Source organism: Balearica regulorum, chromosome 2, assembly GCF_011004875.1.
Source record: "Balearica regulorum gibbericeps isolate bBalReg1 chromosome 2, bBalReg1.pri, whole genome shotgun sequence".
Taxonomy (NCBI): domain Eukaryota; kingdom Metazoa; phylum Chordata; class Aves; order Gruiformes; family Gruidae; genus Balearica; species Balearica regulorum.
Window position 1 is genome coordinate 35,178,489 of NC_046185.1, and position 16,523 is coordinate 35,195,011.

Sequence of the window (16,523 nt, forward strand, 5' to 3'; positions counted from 1 at the left end):
TAAATCTGATGCTATCAGGGGACTATAAAATGTTCACTCCTATGTGTAGAGCTCTGATTGACATCTTTGTAATAAGACAGAATACTGGATACCTCTGTGTATTTCGTAATGCAACAGTTCTTCACTTAGCAGTGTTGCAAATGTAGGTGCTGTTGCATTTTACCAAAGAAGTAAGTTTGTCCTGTGACTTTTTTTTGCCTTTGACTTTTCAGGGGAGTCTTCACTCTTTCTCACCTTTCAGTTTCACTTTGTATTTAAATTTTCAAATAAAATTCCTTTTACTTTTCAGTGATTGATGAAATGTACTTTAGTTTGCATGTTTATTCTTGAACTTTATATTTCAAATATTCTGTACTATTTCTTTATAGAAACGATTACAAAAAGAACTATTGGCATTGCAAAATGATCCACCTCCAGGAATGACTCTAAATGAAAAGAGTGTACAGAATTCAATTACACAGTAAGTATATATACTGTTTTATTTTTGCTATCAAGCTGAAAAGTGTAAGTAATGAAGTGTCCTCTGCGTGCCACTTCCACCACTTATTCCAAGTAACGTTCTGAATTTTTGTTTTTAGTCTAGGGAGTGAAACATTGCTCTGCTTAATGAGCATATTGCAGTAACGTGCTGGACGCTCTCAGGAACTGGATAGTGATTTCATTAAATTTCTCTTAGGCATTTTATTGTTTAACAAAATGTCAATTGATAAAAGCTTCTGCATATTTTGGAATAAAATAGTTTAACAATCTCTCATAGCTACTCTACTAACCTCTGAAAGCCCTCTGAATCTATTGAAATAATGGAGTGGCTGGTTGAGAATTTCTCCATTATTTGTGTTGAGTATATCTTGTAGCTGTTAATTTCCATTACCTTCTCTCTCTAAAAGAAGTGGAAGAAGCTTCTTAAAGAGCAAAGTTATCTAGGGACATTTCTTTGCACTTTCCTTCCTACTGTAGTTTTTTCTGTGATTAGCAAAATGCAAAGAGAAACATGGTTAAATATTCTGTTCTGTCCATTGAAATGGACAGGTGTTGTTCCTGGTATTTAAAATATTTTTTTAAATTGACTGAAATTCAAAAGATTTAGACTGTGTTGACGTTTCCTTTAGATAATTTTCTTAGATTAATTTTATGGTAATGTTAAAAATTCTTAGCAGATGTAAACCTGTATAAAAGTATGAATCTCAGGCTATATGTTCTGGACTGTATTATTGATTATTGATGAATCAATTTAAAAACATAACCTGATTTCTGATATTGCTTCACATCTGCCCTTTTGGTGGTGGCACTCAGATGATGTTACACGAGGCTTTTCTTAGCTTTGTATATGCTGAGTTAAACACTGCTATTGCTTTTTAAATGATGTGGGTTTTGTGATAGTTCATGCGGATGTATATGACTAAAACAAATTGAAATAGCACTTTCCAGAATTTGGTACAAATAATGATAAACTACAACTGCTGAATTACAGCTTGTGTTTCTTGCTTTACTTTGGGTTTTCTTTAGGAAGCAAAATACTTAAATTTTCTGAAAGAAGGACTCTAATATTCCAAGTGTTTTTCATTTAAACAAAAAACAGCTATTAAGTGAAAGTTCACAGCAGATGAGATGGAAAAAGACCCACAGATTATTTTTTTTCCCCTGTTTAGGGATTTCTATTTTCCTTATGATGTCTCTTTCTGCTATGTACAATTTTTATACCTTTCAATACCTTACAAATAAAAACTTTCTGTTTACTATCATGCTAGATTTTGGAATTGTCACTGTTTAAGAAGCTTTCTGTGGCAAGTAACATTGTATTTTCTCTCTTTGAGGGTTTTTGATGCGAGGTAGCATGTTCTGAGTTCATTAATCAAGTTGCAGTTTGGACTGGTGCAGTAGAGGTTTGTGTAGCAATACTAGCTTGGTTTTGAAACATGTTGAATAAAATAATTGGATCCCATGATGTAACTGGGTCATTTGAAATGTTAAGCAATCATCTATTTTAAATGCACGAGGATTAGAAATTTGAGATCGCTAAACCACAAAGCACACAGGAAAGATGGGTTCTAATGATTCCTTGACCATAAAAGGAGCAATGTCCAGGCACAGTTATCTTCTACTTAGTAAGTTAAACTTTTAAAAACTTGACAGTGAAAATGAAGGTTCTGGATCACAAGGACCAATAAAGCTGCAGAGTATTGCTGCAGCATGTATATAAATGTAAAAGCAGAAGGCATAAGAAGAGATATGTGGTCCGGAGCGCAGGTAGATTAAATTGAAGGAGCCTTCGCAAAATTAAAATACGGAACACTAATACAGCCATCATCACGCTTCTGTTGAAGATGCATTCCTCCTGAAGAGTATGACACATAACAGTTCAGTAGAGAAGTAATTTTCTCAAAAAGAAGAAAAGAGGGGAAGATAAAAAATGTGCACGGCTTAAATACATGGGGAGAGTGAAAAAGACAGGAGGATGGAGAGGTTGGGAACAGGATCATCAGACTGCCAGCTGGAGGAGATGTTGACTTTTCTGTACACATTGCTGTTCTGAAAAATCTCAGATGCCTCACTTGAGTCTAATATAAATCTTATCTGACCATTTTTTATAGTCTCTTGCTGATTCTTTACCTTATTGTATTGCTCAAATGTGTAAAACTCAATCAAAGCTGAAAGACAAAAATGGGGAAGTGATGCTGCAAAGAATGGTATTAAGTGATCAACAACAGAACTCCAAGGTGACAGAAGTTAGATAGCAGAGTGTTGCTGTATGTGTTGAACAATATGCAAAGCATCTATTTTTGACTGGATTAAAAAAACCCCAACCCAAAACCAACAGCAGCAAAAAACCTATACCCAGCACCCCACCCCTCAACTCCACCTGTCAGTTACTTCCGTGTTAGTATGGTGAAAGGAGCAGATGCAGAGGAAAAAGAATGCTGTGGTATGTTGAGGTGTTATCTTTATTACAGTTGCAAAGCATTTTTTGTTTTTGTTTTGCTTTTAATTTTCTGTGACATTTTCCTTTTTTTTACTATTAACTTTTCCAGTTTTGGTTCCATTACCTGTCAGGTTATATACCATTTAATTCCTGAGTTTTTCACTCCAGCCTAAATGCAAGAGGAGTGTTGCCCTTCCTCCTTGGATACAGATTTTATTTTAATAAACTGTATTGATGATTTCCTTGACAGAAAAGTAAACCAACATGAAAGAGAATGGGTACTAGTTTTTCTTCCAAGCCTGTTTTTGTGTAGGAATGAAGTTTGGAACAGGTTTTTTGTTTCAACTCTGTTGTCTCACATTAACAGTCATTTTATTGGGAACTGTTGGGTCTGTGTTGAGTTCAAGTCAGAATTACTTGTATAATTTGCAGCACTCTAACAATGCCTGTATGTAAAATACCAAGCTTGTTTCTTTTTAACATATGCTTGACGTGTTACTCACTTTTGTGACAGTTATGATACTTAGGGAGAGTTTAGAAGATTTGGCTGTGATTGGTAATTGATTTAATTAGTCCTGTGCTCCAGGAGTAAAATTATAATTTGTCAGTACACAATACTAACAGTTTTTTCCCCATTCCTTAGATGGATCGTAGACATGGAAGGTGCTCCAGGAACACTATATGAAGGGGAGAAATTTCAGCTTCTATTTAAGTTCAGTAGTCGGTATCCTTTTGATTCGCCTCAGGTAATTGCTTTCTTACTTCTTGCTTTCTTACTTCTTGCTTAATGCTACCTTTAGGTTATAGCTACATGACACTTGCTGAATATTAGTATCATCCGCATATCCTAATGTGAGGTTTAGTTACTTTAATTTGTATTAAACACATTGTGCAGATGCCCTTTCTTTTAAAAAGGACTCTGCAGTGAGATGTAGTGCTGTGACAGTCTACTTAGGTTTCATAGGGGATGAAAGAGCAGTGTAAATTGGAGGCTTCTTTGTGGTTGATAGTCATATCATATGAGAGAGCAACACAGAGCAGAGTAGGAACGTCCCCTTCACTGCACTGTAGGAGTAAACGTAGCTTCTTCGTCCTCTCTCTTTTTGCTTCCAGCTTCTTTTTTTTTGTAGTTTGTTTTTAAGCCTCTTGCATCTTTGGTGCCATTGTTAATAGAGTTGGGGAAATACAGTGCTTGTGGTAGGGAATCTCGTAGATATATGACATCTTTATGAGAGGCCTGCAAATCTAGTGGTTATAATTGAGGTGTGAGATACTGTGTTGCTTTCGAGGCAACATAAAGAACTGAAGGGGCTGCAATACTACTAGGCTGCAGAATGAGCTCTGTACATCCATCTCTCCATCACCTGAGGGGAATGTTAACAAAATGTGGCTGGTAAAAGTAGTGTTCAGCTATTGCCCCCACTCATCTGAAAAAGGAAGAAGAAAACCAAAAGTGCCTTAGTTCTTGTCCTGTCTGTTTCCGCTCAAAGTTCCAAGAGTGATCTCTGACACTTTTCTCGTTGGTGTTGAAACTGAAACACGGAGCTGAGAGACACTTAAACCATTATCATCACATATTTTTAGATACCGTGATAAAAACTAGAATGCTGACTTTTCAGTCTTAGGTTTTAAGGAATAAACTGGCCACCTGTACTTCTGCACCCCATCAGGTTTGCAGTAAACTACTCATAGGTGACCCACAGGAGAATAGCCACTTTCATTTGGTTCCAAGTAGGTACTGTTTGTACTCACCGCCCAACCTGTGTATATGGCTCTGCGCAGCTTATTGTAAACCAGCAAATTAGATCCCTACATGTGCATTGATTTTTAGCACAGAAAACAATTAAGAATTTAAGTACTGGATACTTGATTATTGTAGATAGCTAGAATTTCTGTTTTAAAAATGCTGCTGTGTGGTAAGTTCATTCTATATTACAAACCTCTGGGTCATAGTTTTCTCCTACAAATCTACTTACTGTGAATTGACAATTTACACTTCTGCTACTTAATGACATGGTTGTTTTCTGTCTTTAAATGTATGTTGTCTATCATAGTGTGCATGCTTTTACTTACCTAGTATGCCTAGTTCTGGCTTTCCTATAAAAGGGAGACAGTTAGAAGTGAAATACATTACTGCATTAGAAAGGTAAGCTATTCAATGCTTAAGAAATATCAGGTTTAAGACCTATGAAAGATGATTCTGCGTCCAGTTTTTCTGCTGCCTTAGAAATGTATCTGCCATTTGGAAAACAGATTAAGCTCTCTAATTTTAGTTCGCTGTATGATGAAGCTGTTGCTTCCTTCTTGTAGTCAGTGATGAGGTGGGCATGTTGTGTACCTATATACATACTTGTACACATACATATATCTAGATAACTTACGAAACACTTAAGAGGCTTCTAGCTACTATGGTTATGAGTGGTAGAGGTTTATTATGTCATTGCATAAAAGATGACAGTGGTTATGTTGGATAAGGAGCTCAGGAGATTAATGCTGCTATGAAGGTTTCACTTTTACTCCATTTCCATTGGTCCTGAGCCAACTATGTGTTTGACAAAAACTTGATGTAAGAGCATTAGTTGTCAAAATTGCTTTTCTAACCTCTTCTTGACTGTGATGTTATATTTTAATAGAGAGGAGTTAAGGTTCTAAATGCTGTTTTTCCATATTTGTCCATGTCAAATAAAAACATATTCCATTTGAAATAATGATCTAAAATATTTCCTGTATGGTAACATATGTCAGTTGTACAAGTCCTTTCTTTTATAGTTAATAGGATTGATGCATTTTACTCTTTATGCTGGAACTTGGATGAGTTGTTCAAAACTTAATTTCTGTTGTGTCCAAGGTTATAGAAATGCTTGTTTGTGAATCTCATTGTGTTTCCTGGTGTACATAACATTGTGGCTTATGAAATCATTAAAATCCAGTGTTTTGGCTAGGCAACTGTATTACTTACGACATGACAGACTGAGGCTGCAAGATATAAAAAGTTTAGTTTGATGTCTTTGCACTGTTACCTTTGTGTTTTTGTATGCTGCATAAAAAATCATAGAAAAAACCCCCTACATTTAACTATTTATTTAACTATCTTCACTAGCTATTTAGGCTTCCATTGTTTTATTTTACATTTTGGTTATTAGCTTCTGAAAATTAATGAACCTGACACACTGAAGTGTATTATTTAGGCTAAGTGAAAATGGCAGATCCACTTCTTAAATAAGATGTTATTGTTTTCCCAAAAGCAATACAGTCTTATTTAAAATGTGGAAAATAAATTACAGTTATGTTTGTTCTTTTTTTTTTTTTTTTAGGTCATGTTTACTGGAGACAATATTCCTGTTCATCCTCATGTTTATAGCAATGGTCATATCTGTTTATCCATTCTAACAGAAGATTGGTCTCCAGCTCTCTCAGTGCAATCTGTTTGTCTTAGCATTATTAGCATGCTTTCCAGCTGCAAAGAAAAGGTATGGGCTTTTTTAGCATTGTTGGAGTAGAATAAGTAAAAGTTAATAGTTTTCTACTTTGCAAAGTGAGATTTTCATTTCTCAAATTGTGAAATAGGCAGAACTACTATATCTATGTTTCTATCACTGAAAAAATACTAAGCTAGAACTGCAGAATAAACAGTGCAGTAAGTACTTTGTCACTGTTTTCTTGGTAACCTGCTCATATATCATTATGGGAAAAGAGGAATGAATGGAACACTTCTGGTTGTACTAATTGTGAAGTTCAGTCATGTTTTAGGACAATTCTTTGTAAATTGAATCTGTCTCTAAAGGCAGTGCAAAATGACTATTGAAGTGTCTTTAATGCAGATGCTTGTAAGGCTTTGAAGCTGTGCTATTTCAGTGATCTTGATAATTCTCATTTTGGGAAATTAAATGGTGTTAAGCTGCTTTTGTGGTTGTAGATGAGTGGCACTGATCCCTCAGACCTTTTTTTTTTTTTTTTTGTAAAGAGACTACCTGTTTACTCTGGACCATTTCTTTTGCAGTGGAATATCTGTGGAAGTTAGATGTGGTCAGAACTTGTACATCCAAACACACGTGCTGTCCAAACGTGCCTATTTGTCACATCCTAATCAGTCATAGTCATGTGTATGTGGTAGAAAAACACCTCCAAAATGGCTTTGTGTTTTATCCTATGACTTTGATTTTGCATAATGCTAACACTTATGAAGAAAGCTGAAGAATATGAAGTATTGATCATATATAGATGTTTGTGGAAGTTCATTTTTTCACTTACTCCAAGCTGAGACTTATGGATGTGAATTGGATCTAATATATCAGAATTAGAGTCCAAACTGCAAAGGAATTTCATTTGTTTTTTTTGAACAACAGCTGTTCCTTTCTTGTGGGTTGTTTTCTTTTATTTATTTCTCTCCCTATCTGTCTCCAAAACTGGTATTTTTCATTAATTTTTTGTTTGGGAGTATCACCAGTAAGAATTGTTTCCTGGATCCTTAGGAGATTTTTCTTGACAAAAGTCCAGTGCTGCCTGTTGCCTCATTTTCACTGCATTCATGTGGTAGCCTTTCATAAGCTTATTAAATAGCTCATGTATTACAATATGAGGATTGTTTGATTATTTGTAGGTCTTTTCTTCTGTTGCAGAGGCGACCTCCAGATAACTCATTTTATGTAAGAACGTGTAACAAGAATCCAAAGAAAACAAAATGGTGGTATCATGGTAAGTATTTAACTAGGAGCAGGAATTAGAAGGGTTTTTTTCAGGCTGATGGCAATTAAAATGTAGGAAGGTAGGATAAATGGATTTAAAGTCTTAAACTTTTTTTTAATTTCAAAAAGTTATTAAAATCTTGTTTGTGAGATACTCTACTGTGATTTTTTTTTAATATATATATATATATTCACATTTTAATTACTCCTTATGGAAATTTAAACAGCACAGATTTTATATGTTTTAAATTGTAGGATTGAATTTGAACAGAAGTTCTTGTAAACTGTATTAGTCCATGACAAGTCTTAAGTTTAGGGTTAAGGAAGGTCCATAATGAAACTAGGTTTAACTCTAAACCCAGGGGTTTTGTTGTTGTTGGTAACGCTTTAAGAGCTTTTATGATGATTAAAAGATGCCTGTATCTTTGTAAACAGCTATGTGTTTTAATAGACTTCCACTGTTAATCAGAATTTCCAGTGTGGGACAGTTGGCTGACTTAAAGGTTCTTAAGAACTAATAGTCAATGATATAGTAATAAGATTCTACATGTACATGATAAAAAAACAAACAAAACAAAACCTACCCTAAAATTTCTACATATAGTACTATAGTGTCTGCAGTGCTAGTATTATGTTGGTTTGATTTTGGGGTTTTTGTGTGTGTTTTTTCTTTCCATGTGCTCTCTGTCTGGATTTATGCTGTGTGGTTTCTTTCTTCTGCCTTAACATTTGTCATCCTCTTCCCAGAGCTGGGGTTGGCTGTGTGCGCTTGTCTTATCCGCTCCGTTGGTGAGGAAAGAATGGAGAGGGTAGAAACAGGCTATACTTTTCTCTCCTTTCTTGTTGGGCAATACTTTCTTTGCTTTCCCTAGGAAAATACTGTACAAATGGTAGTTATTGGAAGCCTGTGCATTTTGGGAAGGGATGTGTTAGAGCAGGTAATACTGTGTGCTAGGATGGTACAGGAGGAGTTGATCCCATCACTACCTTTCACTGCAGGTTCTATCATAAGACATCCTCTGTTTTTCACTGCCTCCCCACCTCAGAACATGTTCTGTCCCCTACGTGAAATAAGACCAGGTATTTTGAGACAGCGGGAGTTAATGACTGGAGAGGCAAATGCCAAAGCCTTCATCCTTAGATTCTTAAAAGCCTGTGGATGCCTTAACAAGAAAAACTCAAGAGTTTCATAATCCTTGCTGAGACCCATGGTCTCTGTTCCATATGGTAATGGAACAGAATGAAACTCTGTTTCTCATAATACTCTAATAGTATCTCTAAAACAAGGTGACTTCAATTACAGTAAGAGGAGTGCTGTATGTCATGGGATTAAGAGGTATTTAAGAAATTCAGGACTGTTTATCATGTGGTTTTACATTATGTTGTTTTTAAAATTTACTCCAAGAATAACAATCCTATTGCCTGCAAGACTGGATTTTTTTATCTTCACCAGATTATTCAGTAGTTATTTTCTCTTCTCTTTCTGTTTTTGCGCTCTTGTAATGTGTTTGGTGCTTCTCCATTTCTAGTTTTGCTTTCTCTTTATTAGCAATTTTGGGAGACTTTTTATTAACTATTTTTATTTTCACTTGTTAGTTATTTTTAAAGAGAAACAAGTAAAGTTTCATTTATTTGACTTATCTTGTGATTAAAATATGTTCTGCCTACATTGACTTTGTATTAGTCTCATTTTGATTCAGGATTGTCTATCAAGGAGAACAGTCTGCTGATACTACTTTGATTTCTTATTCATGAAATTCAGTTTGAGTTAAACTAGTGAAACACCAAATGAGCATGAAAAGAAATGTGGGTTATCTGACTCTGCAAGTTGCTGTATAATTGTGACTCAAAACTATCAAGCTGCTTACAGTCCACTGAACAAGTCATTTAATTACTTTCAAGTAACTAAGCAATGGCTGTTTTCTGAGGGTCAGAAAACCCTATGCCTCCCCAAATTCAGAGGAACCTAGAAACCAACCTGAGCCAAGACAAAACAAGTCAGTTCATTTAAATAACTCATACTGTTTTACTTCATAATATTTTCTTTTTTTTTTAACTTCTTTAAGTACTAATTACGAGAAGTTCATTGGACTCTTCCCTCCACCATTAAATTCTTACATTAAAAATAAAACATGCCTGATATCCATTGAACAAAAATTCTCTTAAATGCTAGAGGGTTTTTCCTTCAAGTTTTGTGTGTCACTTGCTCCTTCTCTCAGTTACAAGTAATTTTGTTTCTCTTCTGTGGACATAAAACATGACTGCCAAGGCATGATCTTTAAATTTTCAATGTTTTCTTAATGGGATTGAAGAAATGGTGGCTTATACTAGAATGAGAAGTGTAGCTTGCCTGCTACTTTTAACTACGTCTCTCTGGAAAGGATCTGTCTTCAATGTTATGTACACCTGAAAAGATTTACAAGCCCTTGGAAAAGGCGGTTCTGTCATCTTCATTTTCTGCTCCTGCTTCAACTAAAGTATCACATAGTTCATCTTGTGGTTGAACCGCTTAGGGCTGGGTAAATTAGGGGAGAAAAAACAATCCCAACCAAGAAAGAAAACTAGGTGTTTAAGGATAACTATTGGGTGAAATAAATGCCAGTCCTAATACAAGAACATGTGGAGGGAGATGCAGAGTGGTTCATAGAATGGTTTGGGTTGGAAGGGACCTCAAAGATAATTTTGTTCCAACCCCCCTGCCCCTTCTGTTGTCAGCTAGCCATTGGGCTGGCTTAGCTTTAATGTGAAATTGAATCCCTGTGTTCTGAAGAGAAAGGAGGAAGACTGTCACCACTTTTAATGTATGCATTTGAAGGAACAACTTTTTTCTACTGAGTGCCTGGAATTTATTTGGCTGGGAGCAAATACTGCATGGTTGGGAGCTGATGTAAAGCAAACCAATATGAACACAGGGATAAAGTGCACTTTGAGATCTATTCTGACATGTAAACGTGTCTCTGTGCATTTAATCTCTTATTTCATCCCTGCCCCAACAAAGCAACATAATCCATAAGCAGAGTTATGGAGCCTTGTTTGCTACAAACAGATGTCTTCGCAAGCACTATTTCAAAACTTCTGATCTTTGATAACTAAAAATATTTAGAGTGTCTGCCCTACCCAGTGTCTGCTTCAACTGTACATTGAATTTCATGTTGAATTTCAATCTGAGAGTTGATCATGTTGTGTTAAAGACAGAGGAGGGTCTTCAGATACAGTTTTCTTGGGTATCCAGGCTGAAATTGGTTTCATAAAGCTGTTGCCTGGCTTTGGTGTTGTCAGGAGGTAGATTTTTGTGAAGAAAAGAGGGCGATGGTGTTTGTTTTCAACCAGCAACTCCTTACTGCTTTTGGGTTTGGGGAGGGTTTTTTGTTTGTTTGTTTGTTTTTGAGTTTTTTTTTTTAACTAGGAAATGTTTTCTTTGGTATTTGGCCTAAACTTTTAGTACAGAGTTTAAATAACCCTTCCATCTTTCTTGCATCCTTGTCCAATCTTTTTTACATGTACAGTATCCTACTATCAAAATTAAGAGCTGTTTTACATGTAATAGTATGGATGACATAATGTTTTCCAGTGAGAATGTAGAATTGTTCACTACTACTTTATACATACTAAATCTGTAAACAGTAAAAATATTGTTTCTGAGGCTACATTTTCTAGGTGTGCGAAGTTACAAGTAAATGCATTAAAAGTAACCAGACAGTAGGTTTGCTTTCTTTTAACAAGCTTAATATTCACTGTTACAAGATGCAAATATACTACAGGTTGATGTGTGGAAGAGACAATTTAAAAGGAAGAGCTTTCACAGACAAATACTTACTTTCATATTGATCATAATGCGGAAGAGATTGGCATGGAATATGGTTTTTTTGTTATATGTTCTGTCCAATCACAGTATCTAAAATTTGTTGAATGTAAGTTATTTCTAGGTTTAAGATTTTGAGATTATAGAAGTAACCTCTTATTTTTGCATAATTGTCAGCTATAGTTCGTGTTGATCCTTGAGAAATAAATATATATATATATATATATGTTTATAAAGGGTTGAGAATGCATCAGGAGAAGCCCACTCTGCCAGCTCTCATCACTATATATTTCTTATAAAAGGATTTCTCTATTTGGTGACTGGTGTGGACCTGCTGTACTTCAATGGGGCAAAATGTTAAGCATATTTGGTCTTTCATTTTCCAGATGAGTGGCTTTCTAAATATTGAGTGTGGACATTACTGTCCTTTTAATGGAATCTTTGCTAATACTAATGCTTGGGGGTGTATGTGAATTTCAGAAGTTTTATGTGTGATATTATCTTCTTTTTTTTCTTGAGTCGTTATTGAACAAAACCACAGAATTATTCAATCAGCGTATTTCCGCTGCATGTTACTGTCTATGCTGGGAGTTGTTTCTGCATACAGCACCTTGTTAATTTGGACATAGAATGTTTATATGTTTTCCATAAATGCTCTTCTTTTATTTTAAAGATGACACATGTTGATGCCACCATTTTGTGATCCTCGTAGCAGAAGATAGTCCTACTGAGAAAATGAGCACTTTGATCATTCAGTCTTTGAACTTTAACCTTTGACTGGAAGTGACCTATAGGCAATGAAGACTACTTCCTTTGACTGCATTTTTACTAGTGTGCATTCTGGGCGCATGTTGATCGCTGGTTCAGTCCATGCAACTGACATGCTTTTATTAGTCATACAGTATTAATGCAGGTGTCCAGAAATGTCAGAATAATTCCATTATTTTTATTTTAAGCTTTTGGAAGAATTCCAGGTCTTCATATATTGTGCAATAACACTGAGCTCCTTGGCGGTTTTGGTGCATCCATTGCCGGCAATGGACATTGTACCAGGGAAAGGTTTTGCTCCTGCCACAAAAAAGATTGATGCATGACAGACCTTACAAAAGTTTCGGATATATTTGGATTAGAAGCAAGGGATCTACCATTACCTTAAATGCCACCCCATTCTTTTATATTTGGATTCTATGCACTGTGATCACAAAACTAGCAGCATGAGTTAACATGCTTAGCTGAAGGACTGTAATAAGATCATTGCATATTTATTAAATTGTTTATCTGCTGTCAAATTGTTTTGACATGGAAGGTTTTTTCAAGTGACATTGGCAGAGAGGTACAATGTTATCCCTATGGTGAAATAAAACTACTTTTTGTATATAGTTATTCATATCTCTGAAGCAAAGGTATGAGTAATTTAGGGTATGAGTGATTTAATCAAGAATTTATTTTGGAGATAGGAGAGGATGGCAGTGATATAACTGAACTTGCTGCAGTCCGTAATTGGGCTTGTAATTTGTACTTTAGAGCTTTTTCCAAATAGATTGCACAGTTATTTCCTGCTAGCCATCAGCATGAGCCCTACTGCCTACACCAATATTTCATTTATTTATGTGTTTGAAAGCAATCCATATAACATTTTTTGTTTGCATTCACTGTTTCTTTTGTTGTTGTATGTCATGTTTGAATGTTACAAAACTATTTTGATTGAAAAGCTTTGTCAGAAGATATTTTCATGTAAATTATTTCTTTATCTTGTAAGCATCATCTTGTCTTTTAATCCTGTACTATAAAAAGAAAAAAAAAAATACATTTTTGACAGAGGCTTAATGTTTTGACAAAAAAGTGTGGACCTTCTTATTTAAGTTTAGACTAAAGTATATTTTCTTAACTTGCTTGTCCCACGCAGCCATACCAATTTTTTTCCAGGCTTTTACTTCACCAAAAAAGGGGAAAAAGCCTAAAATCAGATTAACATTTTTCTATGGAGCAACATTTATTGAAATGATAGTTGTTCTCACCACTCTGTAATATTTTGATACTGCAATTAGGTTGTCTTTTTAGGAAGCACTTTTATAAACTTAATACCTTTACACATATGCAAAATTTCTATAACTTTTTTTTAACTGTTGCCTTATTGTTGCACTCAAAAAAAAAAAAAAAAAGAAATCCAAGCGATTAATGCATGAATGTCTAAATCAAGTAACTACTTGATTTAAAAACAAAAGCCAAAAAAAACCCGAACCCAACCCAGAATAAATAACTACAATAACAAACAGAAAATTGGCTGAAAATAGTGATTTTTTTTTTTTTTTTTTTTTTTACTGCTGTATGATAACTGACAAGTTTTATAGCCTTGTACATACTTCTCTGTTACCTAATGTTTAAAACATTTTAAAAAAGTATAGATGCTTTACTCAGGGTGGATAGAGTTCAGACGGATTTGCTTCAGAGAAGTATTTTGTACAGCAACTGAATTATGGATATTGCCAGTGAAGTTAGGCTACAATATACTTCAGGAACTGCTATTTTTTCTACTGTATTGAAAATATCTCTTGGCCTTTAAAACTCAATGGTAAAATCTAGCTTTGGATATAAATTTGATGTGTGTGTATATATTTTCACAATGAGCCTTTAAAACATAGAATTCAGTTTCTTTAAGAGCCAAAAATAATAATTTTAAGCAAATGAAATAGTTCTGCTCCTAACTTTGTTTAGCAAAATTTTGTTGTTGTGAGTTAATCAAACTGGTTGTTTTTTGAAATGGTCCATATGAAAGAGCAGTAATCTGATACTTAATCTGTATATTCATGTTAACTGCTCTGTAGTGATTGAAACAATTGACACATCTTTGAGAAATTCTTGTATGAATGGTTCACATAACGGATCCTATCAAATAGTCCACAGGAAAGAGACCTTATAGTGACACAAGGTCATGTCTCTGAAGAAATGGTTCAAGTTCATCTTCTCAGATTCATGTATCTTTTCATATGGTGGCTTGTTCTACTATAATACATGATTTCAGAGAAGCTTTATGACATACTGTGTGTAATTTGTTGAAGATGGGTGTTGTAGTGCAAAGCATTATACATTTTATTGACCTGTGCTATCACATGGACTACAATGAAGTTAAATAACCAAATTTATGCTGCTCTTTAATAACCCCTCCCTATAATACATAAAAAAATGCAAGGTAGATTAGGAGAGAATGTACCTCAGGTCTTTTAGTTTACAGTAGAAATGTCTCCATTGGTTCTCTTGTAGATCTGTGGGTAAGTTCACCTGTATACAGAGGGCCAAGACAAAGCCTATGTACCACTCAAGCCCTCAAAATAATGCAACTATTCTGACAATGCTACGATGTCCTGAAATAGGGCTTGAATTAGATGAAGGTGGTGCCATCCTTTCCGTAGGGTGACCCTGTGTATGTAACTTTCTTTCATTTGGAATTCCTCACATGAAATGGTTACAGAATTGGCTTGAAAAGATCCTGCTTTTATTTTTTGTCAATGTTCATGTTGTTAAACACTTTGTTTTGTGTTTAGTGTCTTTATACTATAACACAATAAATTCTTGTTTTAAAATAGATTACTACCCTTGAATGGAAATACGTGTGGACCTTTTCATGGTGGAGTGCAGAAGCACTGTTCCTTACATTCAGCTACTCTTGAGACAAAGCTGTCAGTAATTCCAAAATGCTATGAGGGATATCAAGGGAGGAATTTGGATACTAGTGAGGTGTTTCCTCTCTTCTCCAGAGCGTATCTGTTACGACAGCTGAAGGAAGTAGTTTCTTTATTTAAAAAAAAATAAAAATCACTAAGATGTGCTTTCATTTCTCATAGATCATCATATAGTTCCTTATCATGGTTCTTTGCTGTTTGACAAACACTTCAAATATTGAATGAGGAGTTTCAAATGCAGGATTCTTGTTTGCTTGCAGTGGTGGGAAGTGAGTTTCTGTTGCTTTGTTAGTGTATGTCAGGACTGTTAAACAAAACTTCTGCTGCTTCATATCAATAATTGCTTTCACTTTTTAACAATTTTTCATTCAAGAGATGATGGCTTCTGTGTCGGAAAAAAGTACCTAAAAACCCCCTATTTTTGTGAAAAAGTAGGTTTTAAAGTTCATATATGATGTTATGAATGCTGTTCTGGATCTTTGATTTTTAGTTATTACTTTATTTGAAAGTCTGAAAAATAGAGTTCACATCTCAGGTTTTAAAGGTATGGTTTAAGGAGACCATAAAATTTGCAATGTCAATAATTAAATTTTAAAGAACAGATTAAACAAATATGTCAGGGAGGGTTTAAATAGAATCGATAATAAGACTTTCCAGTCCTGTTCATGGTGATTTTTTTTCTGTATATGTAAATATTTATTAAAATGAATGATGTTTTAAAAACAGGGGAGGAAACAGCCTGTGACACTCATATTTCTTAGAATATGTCCTGTTGATGTTAAAAGCTTTGCAGTAGTGCAGCTATATAATTTCTAGCTTTGTTGGGGGGGTAGCCAGTATAGCTTTTTATCTCCTTTGGTAAACCAATTCAGCATTATGTTGTGCTTGCACACTCACAAATCCTGATCATTCTAAAATATTAGGTTTGAACAAACTTTCTTTTAAAACCAGTTACTTTTAATCCAAATCAATCAATCCAGTTTGGATTTGCTCTTGTAATGAGTGACACCTGAACAGTTGAGTGTTGAAGTGGATAAGGGGAATTAAGTGATATTCCAGCTGCAGCTATGTGGCAGGGTGGGAAAAGAGACATGGGATTTGGTTTGTGTGCCAGGTGCTTGTTGGCCTCTTGTTTCCAGGACTTCTACGAACTTTCCAAACTATCAGGCTTTAAAATACCTTAATAAAAATTGAAAAGTAGAAACATCATGAGCCTTCTTTTATTATATTCAAATATAATTCACAAATACAAATTTGAAAATACTTTGCCACTGCCCTTATTTCATTTTGCTGATAACAGCAATGCAAGATAATCTGTTCACTTGACACATTTCCCCCCCTCCAGATTTTAAGTACTTATTAAAGTAGTGTTTGAAGGGTTTTGACCAGTTGAATCAACTGAAGAAATTATTTCTAGAGCTACTTAAAGTGAGTGG

General features: G+C 34.8%; 1 protein-coding gene across 3 annotated transcripts in view; it reads left to right on the forward strand.

Moving 5' to 3' along the window:
- The window catches only part of UBE2W (ubiquitin conjugating enzyme E2 W), a 48,093-nt gene that overhangs the window by 20,369 nt on the left and 11,201 nt on the right, over positions 1-16,523 (forward strand). For 2 of the 3 annotated variants that reach the window (XM_075743893.1, XM_075743895.1), the window contains 5 exons: positions 369-460; positions 3,564-3,666; positions 6,235-6,390; positions 7,540-7,615; positions 12,081-15,006. In XM_075743893.1, coding sequence (XP_075600008.1) covers positions 369-460; positions 3,564-3,666; positions 6,235-6,390; positions 7,540-7,615; positions 12,081-12,094 — 441 coding nt within the window. In that variant the 3' untranslated portion in view covers positions 12,095-15,006. Of the gene's footprint in view, positions 1-368; positions 461-3,563; positions 3,667-6,234; positions 6,391-7,539; positions 7,616-12,080; positions 15,007-16,523 lie in introns of those variants that run through there. The other variant, XM_075743894.1, reaches the window with a different exon arrangement.